General features: G+C 34.3%; 1 protein-coding gene across 3 annotated transcripts; it reads right to left on the reverse strand.

The window, feature by feature from the left end:
• Positions 1–5,765: 5,765 nt before the first annotated feature.
• tcte1 (t-complex-associated-testis-expressed 1) lies at positions 5,766–17,770 on the reverse strand. Of its 3 annotated transcripts, XM_048207798.1 has the most exons (6): positions 17,692–17,706; positions 17,570–17,602; positions 17,271–17,461; positions 13,883–14,451; positions 12,602–13,051; positions 5,766–5,993 (listed from the first exon to the last, which is right to left on the reverse strand). In XM_048207798.1, exons 3-6 carry the CDS (start codon positions 17,449–17,451, stop codon positions 5,820–5,822), a joined length of 1,374 nt encoding a protein of 457 aa, XP_048063755.1. In that variant the 5' UTR covers positions 17,452–17,461; positions 17,570–17,602; positions 17,692–17,706; the 3' UTR covers positions 5,766–5,819. The 3 variants fall into 3 exon arrangements, with proteins under 3 accessions (XP_048063755.1, XP_048063754.1, XP_048063753.1); XM_048207797.1 differs by lacking the exon at positions 17,570–17,602 and having other exon boundaries at positions 17,692–17,770; XM_048207796.1 differs by having other exon boundaries at positions 17,570–17,733.
• Positions 17,771–22,794: the final 5,024 nt, after the last annotated feature.

Raw genomic sequence — 22,794 nt, forward strand, 5'->3', positions numbered from 1 at the left:
TGCTTGGAAAAGGACGAAAACGCAAACTTGTGTCAATACATTTATTTGTAAACTGATTTGTGGAACAGGCTGGTACATAAATGTTTCTTTCAGTGGCTATGCCAAATACTTTTCCTCCTAAATGTACAATAACACAAATGTACAATAACATTGAGAGATCGTTCACATTAAAAATACATTAAAAAAGTAGACAGGGTTTCATTTGAGTTCATGTTGACTTTAAATGAAAATCGCAAATGGAAATTTCGATATTAAATAGAAAACAGTTCCCATTTATTACCTTTTTTCTGCTTTGGTGATTCAAAAATGTTTGTTTCAGTAGTTATGCCAAAAAAATTACTTTCCCCCCTATGATAGCACAGAAACTACTTTAACAAACACTGAATGGGCCTAATTACATTTCTTCATAACAAATGCAGTCTGACTTTTATTAGGATATTAAAGGAATAGTTCACCCAAAAATGTAAATTATCTCATATTTTTCATCGGGTCAGAAGTTACCCTTCCGCCGGAAGGTAGTGATTATAGTTTATTAAGTTTTAAATATGGATATTTTTCATGCAAAAACCCATTGCTTAGCTTCAGAAAGCATTTTTTAAACCAAAGTCCCTTTAAGACAAGTAATTTCACTTGTGCATCTCTTTGAATGGGGAAACATCAAATTCTCCAAAGCTGTTCGCCAAGCTTTTGATTAAATTTCATATTTAAAATCACCAGTGAAATCTAATAACAACTGCCTCATAAATTGTGTTTCTAAACGCTTGAATCATGGCAAAAAACTGCATTTTTCAGGCTGGATCAAGCTAATGCGTATGCGCAGACCTAAGTGTGTGTCTCTATAGAAAGCGGAGCTTCTAACAGTTGCTTTACCAATCAGCGATTGGCTCTTATTTAGAAGGCGGGACTTATTCCGCACGTTCTCCCATTCATAATAATACGAGTGCACCATCTTTCTATATATAAAGTCTTTGTTTGGACTCGTATAGATTACTTTTATGATGGATGGATGCACTTTTTGGAGCTTCAAAAACTCGGCGCTGTTCACTGCCATTATAAAGCTTGGAAGAGCCAGGATATTGTTTAATATTATTCCAAATGTGTTTGACTAAAAGAAGAAAGTCATATACACCAGGGATGGCTTGAGGCTGGGATAATTTTCATTTCTGGATGAACTTTCCCTTTAACACACTTATTCAGCTTCTTAAACATCTACCAAACTACTTCTCACGTTGCATTTGAAGTCGACATGAAATGACATTCATAACCCATTTAGAACATATTTTTAAGTACAACAACAAGAGAAAAAAATTCGTAATGTAAAATGATCATTGTAAAAACTTGATCAGACCATGAAATGGATGTTAAGTGTTGAAAAATAAGAAAAAATCCAAACGCCACCCAGAAAAAAAAAAAAACGAAAAAAAAATTATTTGCAATAACATGCATTGACATTAAGAAAGTAAACAGGGTGCATTTGAGTTCATGTTGATTTTAAATGAAAATTGCAAATTTCAAATGGAAATGTTCTATATTGAATAGAAAATAGCACCACAATGAATCACATTTATTAAAATAAGAAAGGATGATACAGAACAGTCAAACTATTCATAAACACTTTTTTTCCTGATCTATTTATGGCAACAGTGTCGGTGCTGTTAATAATTGAATGCATTCAGCCTAAAGGACACGAGAACCTCAAACAATAAAGATTATCTTATACATGTAAGATATTATTTAATATTTGAAGGTAGGATCAAGAAAAGCATTAAATTTTTTTCTTTTTCAAATTTTCTGCAACTACCTCTTCTTTTTTATATGGAATGTAAGTGCCTCAGACTGTATTATTTTAGTGCTTATGTTTAATTATTTAAAAGCTTATAGGTGTTGACATTGCACTTATACATTTCTCAAGTTACTGTAAAAAGAAAAAAATGTCAATCATTTTGAACAGTAAGATCAGTTCCTCAGAAAAGCAGATCTAAAAATAAGACAGTAAAAATAAGCCCCAATGATGTTCAAAATGGATCTTAAAATTAGAAATATTAATATAGATGTTCCCGTTCTGTCAAATCCAGAAACTACCACTATAAACTGCAATGTGGAGGGCAGATATTTGCTGCTGTGTGTTTGTTGGAAACGGTCTTCACTTACATCAACACCAAAACTGATACTTAGTTTTCAGAGAATCAGAACTCATTTGTATATGCAGATTGTCAAAATAATCTATAAAAGCTCAACCTGACTGCATAATATATGACAGTACAGTGAACCTCTGCATGACCTCTGACCTTCGACCTCAGAACATCCTGTAAATATCAGCGTGGACAGAAGGTGACAGACAGTGAAGCACAGAAACAGGCTCAAGTGCACAATCTTTATGTTTCCAAATCACTTCATCCTGTAGTTTAAAACATCCCAGGATAAGAATCATTGCTAAAAGCTGTTTAAAATTCACAAAGATTTACCATTTGTTTCTCATTTTAACTTTTTTAAAATCAATTTTCAATAATTTATTCTAATTGGGGATTTTCAATTATGATATTCAATTACGTCTGGGTCATATTTCACCCAAAATCAAAAGGAAAAAAAAAAGGAAATAATATTTTGCATAATGAAAAATTAGGCATATTTCCCTTTTAAATGGTGATATATTTGTGAAATAATCACAAACACATAAAAATCTGAATGCTAGGATACATTTTCTTTATGCAAAATAAATTAAAACAATTTCTTATTTTATTCTTTTCATTTTAGGGCAAAAAAAAAAGGATGCAGACATACACTACAGGTCAAAAGATTGGAATAATTAAGATTTGTTAATGGTTTTTAAATAAGTTTTTCATGCTCACCAAAGCTGCATTTATTTGATTAAAAATACAGTAAAACAGTAATATTGTGAAATATTTTTACAATTTAAAATAACAGTTTTCTATGCGAATATATTGTAAAGTGTAATTTATTCCTGTGATCAAAGCTGAATTTTCAGCATCATTACTCCAGTCTTCAGTGTCACATGATCCTTCACAAATCATTCGAATATGATGATTTGCTTCTTAATCATTATCAATTATTATTGGTGCTCAACTATTAATATTTTTACTGTTATCAATGTTGAAAACAGTTTTTTCTGCTTTAAAGTTTTTGTGGAAATCATGATACACTTTTTCAGGACTCTTTGATGAACAGAAAATTCAGGTCAATTCTTAAATTAAATTTTCTATTGAATTTCAACTGAATTCAATTCTTTAATTTAAGACATAATAAATGTCTCTGCATTCACTTCGAATCAATTTAATGCATCCTTGCTGAAAAGTATTACCCTATTATTATTTATTTTTTAATCTTAACTTATGAATAATGCGAATGATGCTTAAAATTCAGCTTTGATCACAGAAATAAATTACACTTTACTATATATTCACAGAGAAAATAGTTCTTTCAAGTTGTAATAATATTTCACAGTATTACCATTTTTATTGTACTTTAAATAAAATGCAGCCTTGGTGAGCAGAAGAGTCTTCTTTTTCAAAAACATTAAAAAAAAAATCGTAATTATTACAAACTTTTGACGAGTATTGTATTTATTGACATAATTCATCCTATTATGTACAGTAGAGGACCAAGAGTTTCCTTGTAACTTTGGAAAGAATATCTGTTTTATGTCTTGTTATATTATAATAGGAATCATTTTGTAAAACAAAACTTTAATGTGCACAGAAAATGTCACAATTTTGAAGGCAATTGTTTATTTGACCGTTACACGTGTGCATACAGTAAACCTCAATATGACTGCTGATGTGCTGAATAACCAGATATTGTGTGTGTGTCAATAATCACATCAGATGTACAGTATCACAATGAAAAGGATGCTAAAACTAATTCTAAATGTCAGAAAGTGATTCATTTTTCCTGAATGTTTCATGACAGGTGGACAGTCTATCCATAAAATATCCCACTGACCAAATGATACTTTATAAGCATGGATGATTATTGTAGTTCCTGCAGTTCTGATGCCATGGATGATGTTTTTTATGCTGCTAAAGGACATTTCAGTGGAAATATTGCTTACACAATAATCAGTGTCTGTAAACACTATGTTGCCTATGAAATTTGTGGCAATTTTATAATTTCAGGTTAGATGCCAAATATGTGTGTACAAACTGAATAAAACTCCTGTTCTTAATATGCACCAGTGCGCATTATCTTTCATCAAAAAATGTAATAACTTTCTCTGCCTCCAACTGAAACCAATTTCCTTTCTGACTACTGTCACCTGGTCTGTGTGGACTAGTAACAAATGTTAACCAATTAGCTATTTAGGCATTCATTCAGGTCTGGCTCTAAGTACTGATCAAAAGATTTTTTTTATGTTTTTGAAAGCTCAACAAGGCTGCATTTATTTGATCAAAAATATAGTAAAAATTGTGAAATATTATTCCAATTTAAAATAACTCTTTTCTACGTGAATATGTGTTAAAATATAATTTATTTCTGTGATCAAAGCTGAATTTTCAGCATCATTACTCCAGTCTTCAGTGTCACATGATCCTTCAGAAATCATTCTAATATGATGATTTGCTGCTCAAGAAACATTTCTGATTATTATCAATGTTGAAAACAGTCATATTTTTGTGGAAACCGACGACATTATAAATGTAGAGCATTATAAATGTCACGTTTGATCAATTTAATGCATCCTTGCTGAATAAAAGTATTAAAAAAATCTTATGGACCCCAAACTTTTTAACAAGTTTGCACTCACTTTTCATGATCTGATTGGATCCCAATGGAAAAAATCATTTTGGGACCCCTTTTTTACTTGCTCACATTAATGTTTAAAGCGGTGCATGATGTCAGACTCTCACTGTGTAAATAAAAAACACTGTCTTTAAAATACAACTAACTGCGATGATGCGATGGTCTGCATTTCTAAACTGATGACGCCTTCAGTGACCTTTGCCACTTTATAACGGCCTGCTAATAATGAGCTACTTTTCCCCGTGGGAGTCATATTGCTGTCTGTATGCCAAACATGCTGCTCTTAAAGCATTACTTCACTCCAGAATGAAAATTTCCTGATAAATTGACTCACCCCCATGTCATCCAAGATGTTCATGTCTTTCTTTCTTCAGTCGAAAAGAAATTAAGGTGTCTGATGAAAACATTCCAGGATTTTTCTCCATATAGTGGACTTCACTGGGGTTCAACGGGTTCAAATGTCAGTTTCAGTGCAGCTTCAAAGAGCTCTACATGATCCCAGACGAGGAATAACAGTCTTATCTAGAGAAACCATCGCTCATTTACTAAAAAAAACTAAAAATTATATACTTTTTAACCACAAATGGTGCACTGAAACTGACATTTGAACCTTCAACCCCGTTGAACCCCAGTGAAGTCCACTATATGGAGAATAATCCTGGAATTTTTTCCTCAGAAACCTTAATTTCGTTTCGACTGAAGAAAGAAAGACAAACATCCTGGATGACATGGGGGTGAGTAATTTACCAAGAAATTTTAATTCTGGAATCCTGTAAAGGCCCATTCACACCAAGCACAATAGCCACAACTATACTGATAACCATATTAGCATCCACCCCAGCGTACGATATCATTCTGGGATGAGTTTCCCAAAGCCAACTGTGTCATTACCAACACAATTCAACAGAACTTACAACCATAGTTGGCTAACGATGCTTTTGGGAAACACACCCCTGTTTATTATAAGCACTGCTGCAGTTCATTGTTTAAGAATAATACATATAGAGCAATTTTGGTCATTTTTTAATTTGTTTACAGTAATTCTTCACAGCATGTATGGTTTAGACTTTGGCATTGGGATCATAGTTGTGTTTGATTTTTGCCTGGATCTGATTGGCGCGTAGAGCCTGAGTGATGCAGTACTCACTGTCCTGACCCACATGTGTCAGCCGAATGTCACACTCCACCAGACTGCTGTTGTGGGACATCCCTTCCTCCAGAAGCTTCCCGCCGTCCTGTAGGAGACACACACCGGAGATGTGACATTTCATTTGGATTACAGTGCTGTATTACACACAAATCAGAGACATAACTGTGAGAGAGCAGCATTAAATATGATTCAAGACTTTCTACTTTAAACCAAAGTTAACATGAAATGGCATTTGCAGCCCATTTTACTTGCAAGTAAAGAGAAAGTAGTGGGTGAGACTTGATTTTATCTATCATAAATGAATGTGTCGGTAAAAAGAGCTTAGTTACGCGAGTGTAAAAGTTAAAAAAGACAACATTTCACCACAACCAATTTTAAACAGTGGAGAATTGACGATTTATTAAGACCTAGAGCGGTGTTCAAAAGTTTGGGGTCGGTAAGATTTTTAAAAATGTTTTTGAAAGAAGTCTCTTATGCTTACAATTTATTTGATCAAAATAAAGTAAAAAATGTGAAATATTTTTACAATTTAAAATAACAGTTTTCTATGTGAATATATAGTAAAGTGTAATTTATTCCTGTGATCAAAGCTGAATTTTCAGCATCATTACTCCAGTCTTCAGTGTCACATGATCCTTCAGAAATCATTCTAATATGATTATTTGATGCTCAAGAAACATTTATGATTATTATCAGTGTTGAAAACCATGTTATGTTTTACTTTCCAGGATTCTTTGATGAATAGAAAGATCAAAAGAACAACATTTATTTGAAATAAAAATAAATTTGCAACATTATAAATGTCTTTAGTGTCACTTTTGATCAATTTAATGTGTCCTTGATGAATAAAAGTGTTCATTTCTTGAGAAAAAAATCGTATTGTAATAATTTTGACCTTGTAGATGTTAAAATGGGCAGAAATAAATCCCATGTATTGATGCTGAAGAGAGTATCCAACCCATAGCAACACAGTGTAAATTACTAATTTAATAACTAATTTTTTGGAGTTATTGTTATGCTTTGCTGCATAAAATAACTCATTAAAGTCCCCCTGTAGTCAATAATTTTATTTATTAATTTTATTTATTTGCACATGGATTGCAAAGACATATAAACAACATTTTCACCACAGGGGGACTTTATAGCCTAGGTGACATTAAGTGAAAAAGTCATTTCAGAAGCATTTTGATGAAAGATTACAAAGAAAAACATGCATACCATGAACTGATGATAAAAATGATTAGTGTATTAAGAAAGCAAATTTTGATTTTATCTTGGCTTCATGATTTTGATGAATTCGTGGCATTTTTAAAATGATCAGACCATCGGTATGACTTAGTATCAGATTTTATGGTTAGCGCTGAATAACTCGTAGTATCAGATTTTATGGTTACCTCTGAATGACTCTACCCAAGGTTGAAGTACTCAGATGACTGAGCATATCAGATTTTGCAGTACGGCTGCAAATTTTACATTTTATATTAAGATGTCTTGACTGTGAGTGTCTGTGAGAGACTAATGTTTCTGGTGAGTAGCGCCAGAGCTCTTTCCTGAATGAGAGGCAATTGTTTGAAATATGATTTGCCTTGAAACGGAGATGGGAGGAGCGGATAAATGCAGGAACCATTTGGACGATCCATCCCAGGAGAGAGGTAATCCCCATCCCACATGTCCGTGTGTTAGTGCACATCTATCCTGCTGCCATGAATAATTGAACGTGAACTACAGGGCTGTAACACTTCATATTCATCTCTTTACAGGCAATTAAATGATTTAAAACATCCTTTGTTTTTCATTGGGAAAAAAGAAGATAATAATAGAGAAAGCAAATGTTGTAATATGATGTTGGGGTGTTGGCTGTGGTTGTCAGAGTGTTATTAATGCACTTGCTAAAGTGATTTTCTTTTTCGCTTGTCACTATATGGGATTTATTTCCACCCATTTTAACATCCACAAGGTGAAAATTATAGACTAAACTGTCATGATTTGTTTTCCAGTACACTTATTTAAACATTCTTAAATTAAGATACATTTACTTGAGATGCAAAATAACAAAATATTTCTGAAAATCAAAATTAAGTGATTTTTATGCCAAAAATTAGAAAAAAAAACTGTATCTGCCAACTTTTATTTTATTTTTTATTTTTTACCACATTGGCAGATATTTTTTCTTGTTTTAATTATTTTTTGATTATGAAATTTTGATACATTTCTCATAAAACCTCTTGTGTACTTGTACTGAAAAACAAGACAAAAAATAATAAGAAGGAAAATCATTTTTTTTAATCTATGGAAGAGAATTAGGGCCAAGCAATAATAAAAAAATAATCTTGAGATTAAAGTCATTATAATGTGAGATTAAAATCATTAAATTTCGAGAATAAAGTCGTTATGTTTCGAGAGAAAACTCGTTAAATTTCTAGAAAAGTCTAAATAAAATATTGAGAATAAATTATGAGAATAAAGAAGTTATGTTTCGAGAAAAAACATTCAATTTCGAAAATAAAGTTATGTTTTGAGAAAAAACTTGTTCAATTTCGCGAATAAAGTCGTTATGTTTCGGGAAAAAACTCATTCAATTTTGAGAATAAAGTCATTATGCCTCGAGAAAAAACTTGTTCAATTTTGAGAATAAAGTCGTTATGAGAAAAAACTCGTTCAATTTTGAGAATAAAGTCATTATGTCTCGAGAAAAAAACTTGTTCAGTTTTGAGAATAAAGTCATTATGTTTTGAGAAAAAAACTCGTTAAATTTCGAAAATAAAGTTATGTTTCAAGAGAAAACTCGTTAAATTTCTAGAAAAGTCTAAATAAAATGTCGAGAATAAATTTTGAGAATAAAGCTGTTATGTTTCAAGAAAAAACTTGTTCAACTATGAGAATAAAGAAGTTATGTTTCGAGAAAAAACACATTCAATTTCGAAAATAAAGTTATGTTTCGAGAAAAAACTTGTTCAATTTCGCGAATAAAGTCGTTATGTTTCGAGAAAAAACTCGTTCAATTTTGAGAATAAAGTCATTATGTCTCGAGAAAAAACTTGTTCAATTTTGAGAATAAAGTTGTTGTTATGAGAAAAAACTCGTTCAATTTTGAGAATAAAGTCGTTGTTTCGAGAAAAAACATTCCATTTCGAAAATAAAGTTATGTTTCGAGAAAAAACACGTTCAATTTTGAGAATAAAGTTGTTTCGAGAAAAAACATTCCATTTCGAAAATAAAGTTATGTTTCAAGAAAAAACTTGTTCAATTTTGAGAATAAAGTCGTTATGTTTCAAGAAAAAACACGTTCAATTTCGAAAATAAAGTTGTTTCGAGAAAAAACTCGTACAATTTTGAGAATAAAGTCGTTATGTTTCGAGAAAAAACATTCCATTTCGAAAATAATGTTATGTTTTGAGAAAAAACTCGTTCAATTTTGAGAATAAAGTCGTTATGTTTCGAGAAAAAACATTCCATTTCGAAAATAAAGTTGTTTCGAGAAAAAACTCGTTCAATTTTGAGAATAGTCTTTTTGTTTCGAGAAAAAACATTCCATTTCGAAAATAAAGTTATGTTTCGAGAAAAAACTCGTTCAATTTTTAGAATAAAGTTGTTATGTTTCGAGAAAAAACACGTTCAATTTCGAAAATAAAGTTATGTTTCGAGAAAAAACTCGTTCAATTTTTAGAATAAAGTTGTTATGTTTCGAGAAAAAACACGTTCAATTTCGAAAATAAAGTTATGTTTCGAGAAAAAACTCGTTCAATTTTGAGAATAAAGTCGCTATGTTTCGAGAAAAAACATTCCATTTCGAAAATAAAGTTATGTTTTGAGAAAAAACTCGTTCAATTTTGAGAATAAAGTCGTTATGTTTAGAGAAAAAACATTCCATTTTGAAAATAAAGTTATGTTTTGAGAAAAAACTCGTTCAATTTTGAGAATAAAGTCGTTATGTTTAGAGAAAAAACATTCCATTTTGAAAATAAAGTTATGTTTTGAGAAAAAACTCGTTCAATTTTGAGAATAAAGTCGTTATGTTTCGAGAAAAAACATTCCATTTCGAAAATAAAGTTGTTTCGAGAGAAAACTCGTTAAATTTTGAGAATAAAGTCATTATGTTTTGAGAAAAAACTCGTTCAATTTTGAAAATAAAGTTATGTTTCGAGAGAAAACTCGTTAAATTTCTAGAAAAGTCTAAATAAAATGTCGAGAATAAATTCTGAGAATAAAGTTATGTTTCGAGAAAAAACATTCAATTTCGAAAATAAAGTTGTTTCGAGAAAAAACTTGTTCAATTTCGTGAATAAAGTCATTATGTTAAGAGAAAAAACTTGTTCAATTTTGAGAATAAAGTCGTTATGTTTCGAGAAAAAACTCGTTCAATTTTGAGAATAAAGTCGTTATGTTTTGAGAAAAAACTCGTTCAATTTTGAGAATAAAGTCATTATGTCTCGAGAAAAAACTTGTTCAATTTCGAGAATAAAGTCGTTATGAGAAAAAACACGTTCAATTTCGCGAATAAAGTCGTTATGTTTAGACAAAAAACTCGTTCAATTTCGAAAATAAAGTTGTTTCGAGAAAAAACTCGTTCAATTTTGAGAAAGTCATGTTTTGAGAAAAAACACGTTCAATTTTGAGAATGAAGTCGTTATGTTTCAAGAAAAAACATTCAATTTCGAGAATAAAGTTGTTATGTTTCGAGAAAAAACTCGTTCAATTTCGAAAATAAAGTTGTTTTGAGAAAAAACATTCAATTTCGAGAATAGTCATTGTTTCGAGAAAAAACTCGTTCAATTTCGAAAATAAAGTCGTTATGTTTTGAGAAAAAACATTCAATTTTGAGAATAAAGTCATTATGTTTCGAGAAAAAACATTCCATTTCGAAAATAAAGTTATGTTTCGAGAAAAAACTTGTTCAATTTTGAGAATAAAGTCGTTATGTTTCGAGAAAAAACATTCCATTTCGAAAATAAAGTTGTTTCGAGAAAAACGTTCAATTTTGAGAATAAAGTCGTTTTGAGAAAAAACATGTTCAATTTCGAAAATAAAGTTATGTTTCGAGAAAAAACTCGTTCAATTTTGAGAATAAAGTCGCTATGTTTCTAGAAAAAACATTCCATTTCGAAAATAAAGTTATGTTTTGAGAAAAAACTCGTTCAATTTTGAGAATAAAGTCGTTATGTTTAGAGAAAAAACATTCCATTTCGAAAATAAAGTTATGTTTTGAGAAAAAACTCGTTCAATTTTGAGAATAAAGTCGTTGTTTCGAGAAAAAACATTCCATTTCGAAAATAAAGTTATGTTTCGAGAGAAAACTCGTTCAATTTTGAGAATAAAGTCGTTATGTTTTGAGAAAAAACTCGTTCAATTTTAAAAATAAAGTTATGTTTCGAGAGAAAACTCTTAAATTTCTAGAAAAGTCTAAATAAAATGTCGAGAATAAATTCTGAGAATAAAGTTATGTTTCGAGAAAAAACATTCAATTTCGAAAATAAAGTTGTTTCGAGAAAAAACTTGTTCAATTTCGCGAATAAAGTCATTATGTTAAGAGAAAAAACTCGTTCAATTTTGAGAATAAAGTCATGTTTTGAGAAAAAACACGTTCAATTTTGAGAATGAAGTCGTTATGTTTCAAGAAAAAACATTCAATTTCGAGAATAAAGTTGTTATGTTTCGAGAAAAAACTCGTTCAATTTCGAAAATAAAGTTGTTTTGAGAAAAAACATTCAATTTCGAGAATAGTCATTATGTTTCGAGAAAAAACTCGTTCAATTTCGAAAATAAAGTCGTTATGTTTTGAGAAAAAACACATTCAATTTTGAGAATAAAGTCGTTGTTTCGAGAAAAAACATTCAATTTCGAGAATAAATTTATGTTTCGAGAAAAAACTCATTCAATTTTGAGAATAAAGTCGTTATGTTTTGAAAAAAAACTGTATATTGATATTGTTTATGTTTATTCTTAACATTTTATTTAAACTTTTTTTCTCAAAATTGAATGAGTTTTTTCTCAAAACAATGACTTTATTCTCAAAATATATTGCGTTAATTCTCAACATTTTATTTCAACTTTTTTTTGAAAATGAACTTGTTTTTTCTCGAAACACGATTTTTTTTACTGGAAATTTAATGATTTTATTCTAAACATTGTATTTCGACTTTTTTCTTTTATTTCAAGTTTAATCTCACTTTATAATGACTTAAATCTTAAGATGATTTTATTTTTTATTACTGCCTGACCCTAGTCCTCTTCCGTCTTTATCTTACTTGAAGAATGTTTAGATATTTTAGTGGAAAACAAGACAAAAATACAGATGCAAAATAACACAATTTTAAGTATTGTTTTCTGAAAAATTATCAAAATTAAGTGAAGCTTATGCTAAAAATTAGAAAAATATCTGGCAATGGGTAAGAAAAAATAAACTTTTAAACTTGTTTTCATTTTTTGTTTTTCTTGTTCATGTTTAATTTAGATTTAATTTAATGTTGTTTTCTTGTACTGAAAAAATATACAAAATTACAGAGTAAGAAAATCATGTTTTGCAGTAAATTATGATAGTTTATTAAAATTTATCTTACTTTAAGAATGTTTAGATATTTTAGTGCAAAAGACTAAAATACAGAGTAGGAAATTCACTTTTTGCTTTTTACTTTTACGCAGATGAGAAAAAGTAGAAGAGAATGTATTAAACTTCATATTCTCAGGTTTACTCACGACTCCCAGTCTGTTGTTGGACAGGTTTAGGCTCTTGAGGGTCCAGTTCTCCACCAAGGCCTGAGAAAGCACCACAGCCGTGGGCTCTGTCATGTTATTTCCCCCCAGGTGAAGGTTCACCAAGGTCTTGTTCTTCATCAAAGCCTGAGCCAGAGCTTGACCCCCTTCATCCCCGATTCGGTTGAGCCTCAGGTTGAGGGACGTCAGGGTGGCATTTCTGGCCAGAGCATGAGCCAGTGCCTGAGCTCCTGAACCTCTTATCTGGTTGTTGCAGATGACAAGCCTCTTCAGCTGACTGCGGTTCAGAAGTTTCCCGATGGCTCGGGCTCCGCGGTCACTGATATGATTATGTGAAAAGTCCAGCTCCTGCAGGGACGGGTGATCCAGCAGTTGACTCACGAGCATGCAACACTTCTCATCATCCACCTTACTGTGATGGATCCTGAAGACCTGGTGTGAAAAGTTGGAATTTTAACAACCAAATGTCAACACAGATGCTCTGAAGAATGCCAGGGGCTCTCAAGCAGGACAAGAAAGCACCATAAAATGAGTCCATATGACGTGTGTGCTATATCTCAAGATTTCTGGAGTTATATCATAATTTTGTATGAAGACCAGGCTTAAATTTAAGATGTATGGACTACTTTTATGATGTTTTCTTGTGCTTCTTGGAGCTTTACAATCTCTGGTCACTATTTCCTTTCTTTGTACAAAGAAAACAGTGTGAACATTCTGCTAAACATCTCCTTTTGAGTTCCACAGAAAAACAAAAGGTCATACAAGACTTGGGGCCAGATTTACTGAAAGCTTGCACCAGCGCAAACCCTCTTTTGGTGTTAAAAACTACTGTAAGGATTTACTAAATTAAGAAATTAGCGCTGAAATGGTGTGGACATGGTTATTTTTGCGGCTGACCTTATTGCATATGTATTTGTAGGAGTTTTCCTTTCAGACTGAAAATTTATGGGAGGAGAGTATTTCAATTAATTACGCAACATGATTTACTAAGGTTTGCGCTAGTCAATTTACTGGCATTTGCACCATTAATCACCGCCCAAAAAAGCACATGCATTGGTAATTATTGAAATAATATGGCTGCGTCTGTGTTCTTTAATTTGTGCGTCGTCAGTAGATCACGCACAAAACTTTTAAGAGATTGTTCTCTCAAGCTAATATGCCGTTTAGTAAATATAGCGCTATATTTTGTATAGCCTTTAAAATATTTCTGAAAACTGAAAATACTAAATACTACAACTACTAATGATAACAATAACTGATAACCTGTAAAGTCTTGCAGGAATTGAGGGCTTTTGCCAGGGATTCACAGTCTCTGAAGGTGAACTCAAACAAATTCCACTCGAAGTTCATGCCGCATCCTTTCACTCCATACACCACATTGAGCTCTTCCAGATTCGGCAGTTTTTCGAGCAGAATGCGGAAATCAAAGTGATCCATGGAGGGTCCTTCACTGCCCATATCGCTGGCACAATCCGAACCGTCGTCCTCGTCAAACCTGGGCGGCTCTTTGATGGGCGGCAGCAGCTGAGAAACATTAAGACGCTTTACGTAGTTTTGACACAGTGGCACCAGATCCAGGATTGTCTTGGTGTCGGTTGCATCTGGAATGAACAGTTCAATGATGCTCTCTAGGTGACGCTCAAAGAACATGCGTTTCCAGCTGTTGTCATATGTAGAGACGTCGCAGAGACGCCAACGAAATTCACAGCAACGCTTCCAATAGCCCTCATCACTGATGAGGTTTGCGGTGACAGTCAATGGAAGAGACACTGGCAGGCGCTGGAGGACATATGCTTTATAGTTGGGCATGAGTTGATCCAGAATGGGGTTCTCTGCAAAATATTAATGCACAGTACAGGATTATGTGCAAATTGAGAACATCCTTTCATTAAAAAAGGTACAAAAGCTATCACTGGGGCAGTACCCTTTCAAAAAATACACCTAGGTACCTGTGACGTGTCAGCTGCGAGCTGCACCGGTCTCGAATCTCTCACGGAGGAGCTCCGGAAGCATAAAAGGGGGAGCGACGACAGTGAAGGATGAGAGAGAAGTCCAGGCCTGGTCCTCTCTCGTCCTTCACTGTCATTGCCCTGCTCGTCACAGCACCTTGCTTACCCATAAAGGGACATATTAGTTCCTAAATGGTACATATTAGTACTTTTTTTAAAGGATACTGCCTCAGTGATAACTTTAGTACCTTTTTTTGACAGTGTAAATAAAGATAATTTTTAATGCTTATGCATTCATAAATGCATAAAGTTAAATTGAGGTTAAACTACTGGAGTCACACAGATTACTTTAATGTACCTTTCTGGGGCTTGAACGTGGTAGTTGCTTAGGTTATCAATGGAGGGACAGAAAGCTCTCAGAGTTCATTAAAAAGATCTTCATTTGTGTTTCAAAGCTAAACAAAAGTCTTACGGGTTTGGAAGGGCATGAGGATGAGTAATTAATGACAGAATGTTAACTTTTGGGTGAATTAACCCTTTAAGGGGAGAGGTATCCAAATCACATCAACTGGTCACGGGGGTTCCTCAGGGTTCAGTACTTGGACCTCTCCTCTTCTGGGTGGCACATGGTTTGTCATATCATTTCTATGCTGATGACACACATCTCTACTTTTCATTTCAACCAGATGATCCAACGGTACCTGTATGCATCCCCGACAGCTGGGCGGACATCTTGGCATGGATGAAAGAACACCACCTACAAAGTCGGAGATTCTCGTCTTCCCTACCTCTCCATTTATACTGCACAACTTCACCATCCAGCCAGGTTTATCAACAATTATCACATCAAGTTCAATCCAGAAATCTTGTGGTAATCTTTGATGACCAGCTGACCTTCAAAGACCATGTTGCAAGAACTTCCTATCCAGGCCCTTGCCATTTCTAGGCTGGACTTCCATCGTGTGCAATTGTAACAGAGTTACGCTAGCAGTAAGAGCCGTGCGACTAAACGGCCTTTAGTGTCCTTGTTAGTGCACCAGCCTCCCATGCTGGAGGCAGCAGTTCAAATCCCACTCAAAGCATTGCAAGTAGAACATGAGTGGTGACATTTGGTGCCGTGACCCGGACTCGTGGGGCGAGTGGAACCAGGTCAACACAATCAAACCAAATGATTCAGAACGCAGCACAACTGGTCTTCAATGAGCCCAGTTATGGCTTACATCAAATTTAAGACATTGATGCTTGCATATAGATCAGCCACAGGCTCTGCACTCGCTCTTACGAGTCTACATCCCCTCCAGAAACCTGAGGGCAGTAAGTGAGTGACCCCTCAAGGCACGAAATCAGAACGTTTTCGTTCACTGTTCCTTGCTGGTGTTTTGTTTAAAGGTGCAGAATGTAAGAGTTCTGTCCACTAGAGGTCCCTAGAAGCCTATTCAAAACAAAGGCGTAGCTTGATGACTCCAAGTTTGAAAGCAGAATCTTGGGACATGTGGTCTTCACATCAACGGACGGTGCAAAAAGAATAGGGATTGGACTCAGGAAGAAATCATGTTCATGGATGTGATTGTTAATGTTATTGTAGTATGAAGCAGAGCAGGAGCGAGTGTTGTGGAGCTGAACAAGGAGCTGGAGCGATTGAGCAACACACGCCTCACGAGCAGCGGGACTTTTATTATGCCACAGTCGCGGCTTACGCTTTTCCGGTCATGAGTATGAGGTAACACAGCTCTGTTTATCATATTAGATACATTTGAGAGTGTTGAAAATGATGTTATAACGTTACTCTGTGCGTTCGCTCGGCGGCTGCTGTGAGACACTGTTACACACTGCAGTAAGATAGATCGATTTTACAATATCATATTAAATGCTGGATGGCTTGTGTCGATAAATGGCATGCAATTCATTTTAAACGTATTGTATAATGGAGAAAATGCAGTATTACTGTTACTAAAAATAAAGCTGCATCTGATTATGCTATGTTAGCTACTTGACAAAATAGTGTTTTTCTCTGAGGCATGGTAAAGCATGGTAATCAAAAAATCAAGAAAATTGATTTAAACAATAAGGCTAAACGTATTGAGCTATATAACAATGATTAGTTTTCTGTCTATAAATGTATCAAAACAGTTGTTCCCTTGTCTATTAAAACATGTAAATATTAAAGCGTCTTTGGTGTTTCCATGGTTTCTACAAAATAAACCGGAAACCAAGGGTAACGCGGGTATGACGCAATTGACAGGCGACTCCTCACACGTCCCGGAGCCTTGGTTAAAATTGCAATTTTCTCACGATTTACAAATAGTTGCAAACATTTGGGATATTGTAAGTACTCAAGTGAACAAAATATATAACACTGACCTAGTGGTTTTTGGATATTTTCCTGCAAAATTCTCACATATTGCACCTTTAAAGTCATCATAATAATGTCATTCACATGACAGATGGCACTGCACAGACTCTAATGTAATGATGCATTTAAGTTCATTCACATCACACAATAAATTAATAAAGGTTGCATACTAATGTCTTAAAGGATCTAATGGGTGCATATGAGTACCTAAATGGAAAATACTCCTAACTTTTGAAAGGAGTGACAACTCAAAAGTCAAAGTTTTGTACTTTTTTTTTTGAGAAAGTGAATATCAAGCTTATTGTTATGGTGGTTATATGAATGAATACACTACATTTGTATTGTTTACCTTCAAAGTGGTTTATAATATGCTGTAGGCACAGTGTTGTTAGAAAAGGAACCAGCGCCAGCGACCAATCAGGATCCTCCGCGATGATGCTGCGCATTTTCTGCCCGTCAGCGGCGGCGTTCACCGGCTTCACCGGAGGATACATGCTCCTGGGTCTCCGTGAAGACTGACTCTGAGACATACCGCTAAAACTGCCAGAAAACAATTCCTCTGAGAATCAGTAACATTAAATATATCTCACTATTGCTGGAGAGGTCAACAACTTTTCCTGATGAACGTATTTTTGTGTATTTACTTACTTTACTCCAGTTAAAAGAGTCGTTTTCAACACACTAAAATGTTTAAATAACGAATTTGAATTAAATATACATGAAATTCATTCATTAAATAGTTAAATCACTTCACAATGTTGACGACTCACTTTCAGTTCCTCTGTAACGTTTGATGTTACCATGGTAGCAGAGACGTGCCACGCGCCCTTCAGTACGTCACTCGCTGCTGATGATCACGCGCCTATATGATGTGTGAAACATCCTAAAATAAACCATAATTCACACCATCATCACAATATGTTAATGCACAGAAGACAAAAGAAAAATTAAAGAATGAAGAACGAGGACTGTAAGTCTAACTGATGAAACGCTTATAGAAGGTGAAGGCAAAAAAATAAGGTCTGGGATATGTAGGGCTATTTTCACTTATGAAAGAGGGCATCACCTTAGAACCAAGTGTTTCCCTTGTGTAATGCATATGTGGGGCAGATCATGCAAAAACTAATAATAATACGTTTTATTTATAAACCTTATTTCCCAAGCTCAAGGTCGCTGTACAGGGAAATAATGAAGTAAAAATGGCATCAACAAGATACAGACATATATACATGCATTTATACATATGCACATACATGTGCATGCATTTATAAATCATAAAATCACCAATTAATATGATCAGAGTGACTGTAAACTGAAGAAGGGCATGATTACATTTCAAAAAAAGAAAACTGCCTTTATAACAATACATGCATTATGAATGATCAATATTCAACTGAGAGATGATTCACACATCTGAAAATGAGGTCAAACTTCAATGCAACATACTGCACAAGGACACAGGTGTTGTGGAAAAAGATCATCCCGGTGCAGATCTTATGTTGGATTGGATTCTGTCATAGCCAGAAACATAATTTAATTTCGCAAAATGCATAAAATGCTATTAATCATCCACCAAATTTGCCTAATGTAGTGAATAGTATAGTGAATCATGTAGTGAACCATTATTATTATATCCGGTATATATAGCCTATATAAAAGTTTAAAGGACACTTAATATTCTGTCATTTTATCTGCACTGACATCAATGAATAACTACACTTCTTTAGAGCTGCTTTATAGCTGAATAGAATTTGGATACGTTTACATGAGAATGATGTACTAGTTTTTCCTTTTCTTTTTTGGCATACAAGTGACAATGTTGTTAAAAGGATCCCGTTCACACGGATCTGCGAAACAACTAAAAACGCTGTATTTTGCTGCCAGGCCAGTAGATGGCGATGTTACTTCATGAAGAAACACTACGCGCCTATAGACTGAACACGTAATACTCATGCACATGACGTCACCGTTTTCACAAATTAGCATTTTTGTAGTTTACATAGAGACGATAACGGTATCGTTTTCAAAAACTTGCACTTTGAAACCCGATTTCAAAAGTTTGTGTTTTCAGGCCGCCACAAAGTGCTGTTGTCGTGTAAATGACAACAGCCAAAATGCATAAAAAGTTGTCCTTTTTTAGTTGAAAACAGTGTCGTGTAAACGTTTTTGAAAATTATACCTTTATCGTCACTGTGTAAACTACAAAATCATGCATTTGTGAAAAAGGGGACGTCATGCGCATTACGTATTCAGTCTATAGGCGCGTAGTGTTTCCTTTACAGATGACAGTGTTGTTAAAACAATCCCCATTCACACAGATCCGCGAAAAACAAAAACGCTGTATTCTGCTGTCAGGCCAGTAGATGGCAATGTTACTTCATGAAGAAACACTACGCACCTATAGACTGAACACGTAATACTCATGCACATGACGTCACCGTTTTCACAAATTAGCATTTTTGTAGTTTACATGGAGACGATAACGGTATCGTTTTCAAAAACTTGCACTTTGAAACCCGATTTCAAAAGATTGCGTTTTCAGGCCGCCACAGAGCGCTGTTGTCACGTAAATGTCAACAGCCGAAATGCATAAAAAGTTTTCCACTTTTAGTTGAAAACAGTGTCGTCTAAAAGTTATTGAAAAATATATCTTTATCATCACCGTGTATACTACAAAATCATGCATTTGTGAAAAAGGGGACGTCATGTGCATTACGTATTCAGTCTATAGGCGTGTAGTGTTTCCTTTACAGATGACAATGTTGTTAAAACAATCCCCATTCACACAGATCCGCGAAAAACAAAAACACTGTATTCTGCTGTCAGGCCAGTAGATGGCAATGTTACTTCATGAAGAAACACTACGCGCCTATAGACTGAACACGTAATACTCATGCACATGACGTCACCGTTTTCACAAATTAGCATTTTTGTAGTTTACATGGAGACGATAACGGTATCGTTTTAAAAAACGTGCACTTTGAAACCCGATTTCAAAAGATTGCGTTTTCAGGCCGCCACAGAGCACTGTTGTCACGTAAATGTCAACAGCCGAAATGCATAAAAAGTTTTCCACTTTTAGTTGAAAACAGTGTCGTCTAAAAGTTATTGAAAAATATATCTTTATCATCACCGTGTATACTACAAAATCATGCATTTGTGAAAAAGGGGACGTCATGTGCATTACGTATTCAGTCTATAGGCGTGTAGTGTTTCCTTTACAAAGTGACATCGCCAACTACTGGCCTGGCAGCAGAATACACCGTTTTTTAATCTTTTTTTGTGGATCCTCGTGAATGGGGATCATTTTGTCAATGTTGTCAAAAAAACACAAACTTTAATTTAAAATTTTAATATTAATTTAAATTCTTTTGCTTTTTTGCCATTACATTTATAAGAATTAGAGAAGGAAAATGCTTGACTGTCAAAAATAATGTTACAATGCAAAACATTATCTTGGCCCTAAAAACATCCTGTATTTTGTTTATGCAAAATGCAATAATGTTTGATTTTGGGAAGAAATATGATCTCCACACATTTTCGAAAATCCCCCCAGGCACAGGAGAAGTAGGCGCACAGCTCACAAGGTTTTGAGACAGAAAATATATTCAGAGCAATGCACTGTGTGCATCAGATCACACTCTGCATCTTGTTTTAAAGAAGACCGTCTAGACAAACAACTGCATAATCAGCGTTAACCTCCAAACATTCATTATGCTTCCGACAACCTCAGCATGAACAACTCCAGACCTCAGCAGCAGTTTTGAGATGTGCTGCAGGACGCTGAATGTTAGACTGACACCCGCAACTGCTGAGATTTCATCCCTAAAAGCTAATGTCACACTTCATCAGGCACCTTGTTTTGACAGCAGCAGCAGCCATAAAAACACACCAGCCTTTTTATACCAAACAAATAAAGCCAAGGCAGGTCTATTTGAACTAGCAATATATCTATGAACCATTCTACAGAACTGATTCAAAGTCAGAGTTGAAAACATCTTGTAAAAAATGTCTTTTTCCACAGCTTTTGTATGCATGCAAATTGTATAATATCCAAGCTACACATTACTAGTAATTGTGCAGTTAATTCTCATATTGTATTTTCAGAAAGTTTTGGAACTCTCCCCCAATTTGTCACTACCGAAACACAATAATAAATAATTTAATAAGAAGGGTTACATTGACCTATTAAGAATTTGTTTACATCTACCTTGCAAATATAGTTTTTGCTATTTTATTAAAAAGTTTTCACAGGTAAATCAATAACATTTACAATTTTAACAATATTTCAAGTGTAATTTATGAGATTTGCTGTATTTTTAATCCAATTTTTCTTTGTAAAAGGCATAGAGTTTATCATACTGATTTCAAAGTGAAGGATTCATTAGTTTGAATAAACACTATCATAACATCTTAGTTGATAATTCAATATACTTTATTTTTGACAAAACATCCATGTTTCAGTCCTGACTGCACATTTTCGGTAGTGACAGTAATGTGTTGGTGGTGACCACATCACATGACACAATTTAACTCGCATACTAAAACACTAATGATTTGCATAACTACTAAAATTTTGTTTATTTCCCCCAAATAAACAATTACGTGTTCCCTTTTGTCACTACCGACACAATGATGTCACTACCGAAACATGTGGTAAAGTTTCGGTAGTGACAATTTTAGATACTTTTAACTCAAAGATGATAATCAGCACATGGTTAGCCAGCACAGTTCTGAACAGATGTACACACATAAAAACTAAATTTAATGGAATAACACCCAAAAAAGTTTGCCTAATTGCAGAAAAAAGGTTGTTCGGTAGTGACGTTCCTTAAAGTTACACACAGATTTTCAGACTTTTGAACACATTTAACTCAAAATGATGGATCTATCTGCTATGAAAAGAAGCTATGAGAGAGAGGGACACAGGAATATTTCCTGATCAGAAATGTAGAAGTGTGGTTAAAATCAGTCTCAGCCAATGAACTAAAACACACTGTTTCGGTAGTGACATGAAAAGGTTCTTTGGGTTATTACAATGTACTTTGTATTAAAAAAGGTTTCTCTTTAAGAATTGGGTAACACTTTATTTTAAGGTGCCAGTGTTACAGTGTAATTATACACTTAAATACTGAGTAATAATTAACTCCATGTACTTACTATAGGTTTAGGGTTAGGATGAAGGTTTGGTTTAGGGTTAATTGCATGTAATTATGCATAATTTAGTTATTACTACAGTAACTCCATGTAACGTGTAACAATGTCATTGTAAAATAAAGTGTTACCAAGAACTGTTCATTTTAAAGTTTCTTTAGGGAACCAAAAATGTTTCTTCTAGGCATCGCTGTGAAAACCCCTTTTGGAACATTTATTTGTAAGAGTGAACTGATGCAGCAAAAACCATTGAAAGAGTGTAACTGCACAGACTTTGCCTGGACATTACAACCTCAAACACCGTCAAGCGCTTCTCATGGATTGATCATTTCATTTGAATCCTCCTAGAAAGAGATCGAGTCACTCCAGGCCTTAACTACCAATGCAACATGACAAGCAAGAGAGAGAAACAAAGAACTGCGGGCGAGAGCGTTGCTGGCACGCTTCTCTTTACGACACATCAATGACGAGAATGCAAGAGCCAGGGCCCGTACGCAGCTCGCGGCGGCCCGTCACTGTCGTGACAGTGTAATCCCACCTGACATGACACACGCTTCCCAAGTACCGCGCCGCTAATAGACTGGAATGACATGACGAAGAGCTCTGGAGGTTGGCGGTGAAGTGCGCTTTCCATGCGGCCCAGTTGGGTGAATCACAGCGCTGGCGCTCGACAGCTGCTTCAGACCCTCACGGATCACCAGAGCCTCGTGCTGTTTAGT

The sequence above is a fragment of the Megalobrama amblycephala genome, linkage group LG11, assembly GCF_018812025.1.
Source record: "Megalobrama amblycephala isolate DHTTF-2021 linkage group LG11, ASM1881202v1, whole genome shotgun sequence".
In the NCBI taxonomy this organism is placed as follows: domain Eukaryota; kingdom Metazoa; phylum Chordata; class Actinopteri; order Cypriniformes; family Xenocyprididae; genus Megalobrama; species Megalobrama amblycephala.

Excerpts from the sequence above, each read along its gene's own strand:
- tcte1 (XM_048207797.1), bottom strand. The coding sequence starts at position 17,451 with ATGTCTCAGAGTCAGTCTTCACGGAGACCCAGGAGCATGTATCCTCCG. Across the intron at positions 14,452-17,270 it reads TATTATAAACCACTTTGAAG|AGAACCCCATTCTGGATCAA; the intron begins GTAAACAATACA and ends AATATTTTGCAG. Across the intron at positions 5,994-12,601 it reads CCAACAACAGACTGGGAGTC|GACGGCGGGAAGCTTCTGGA; the intron begins GTGAGTAAACCT and ends TGTCTCCTACAG.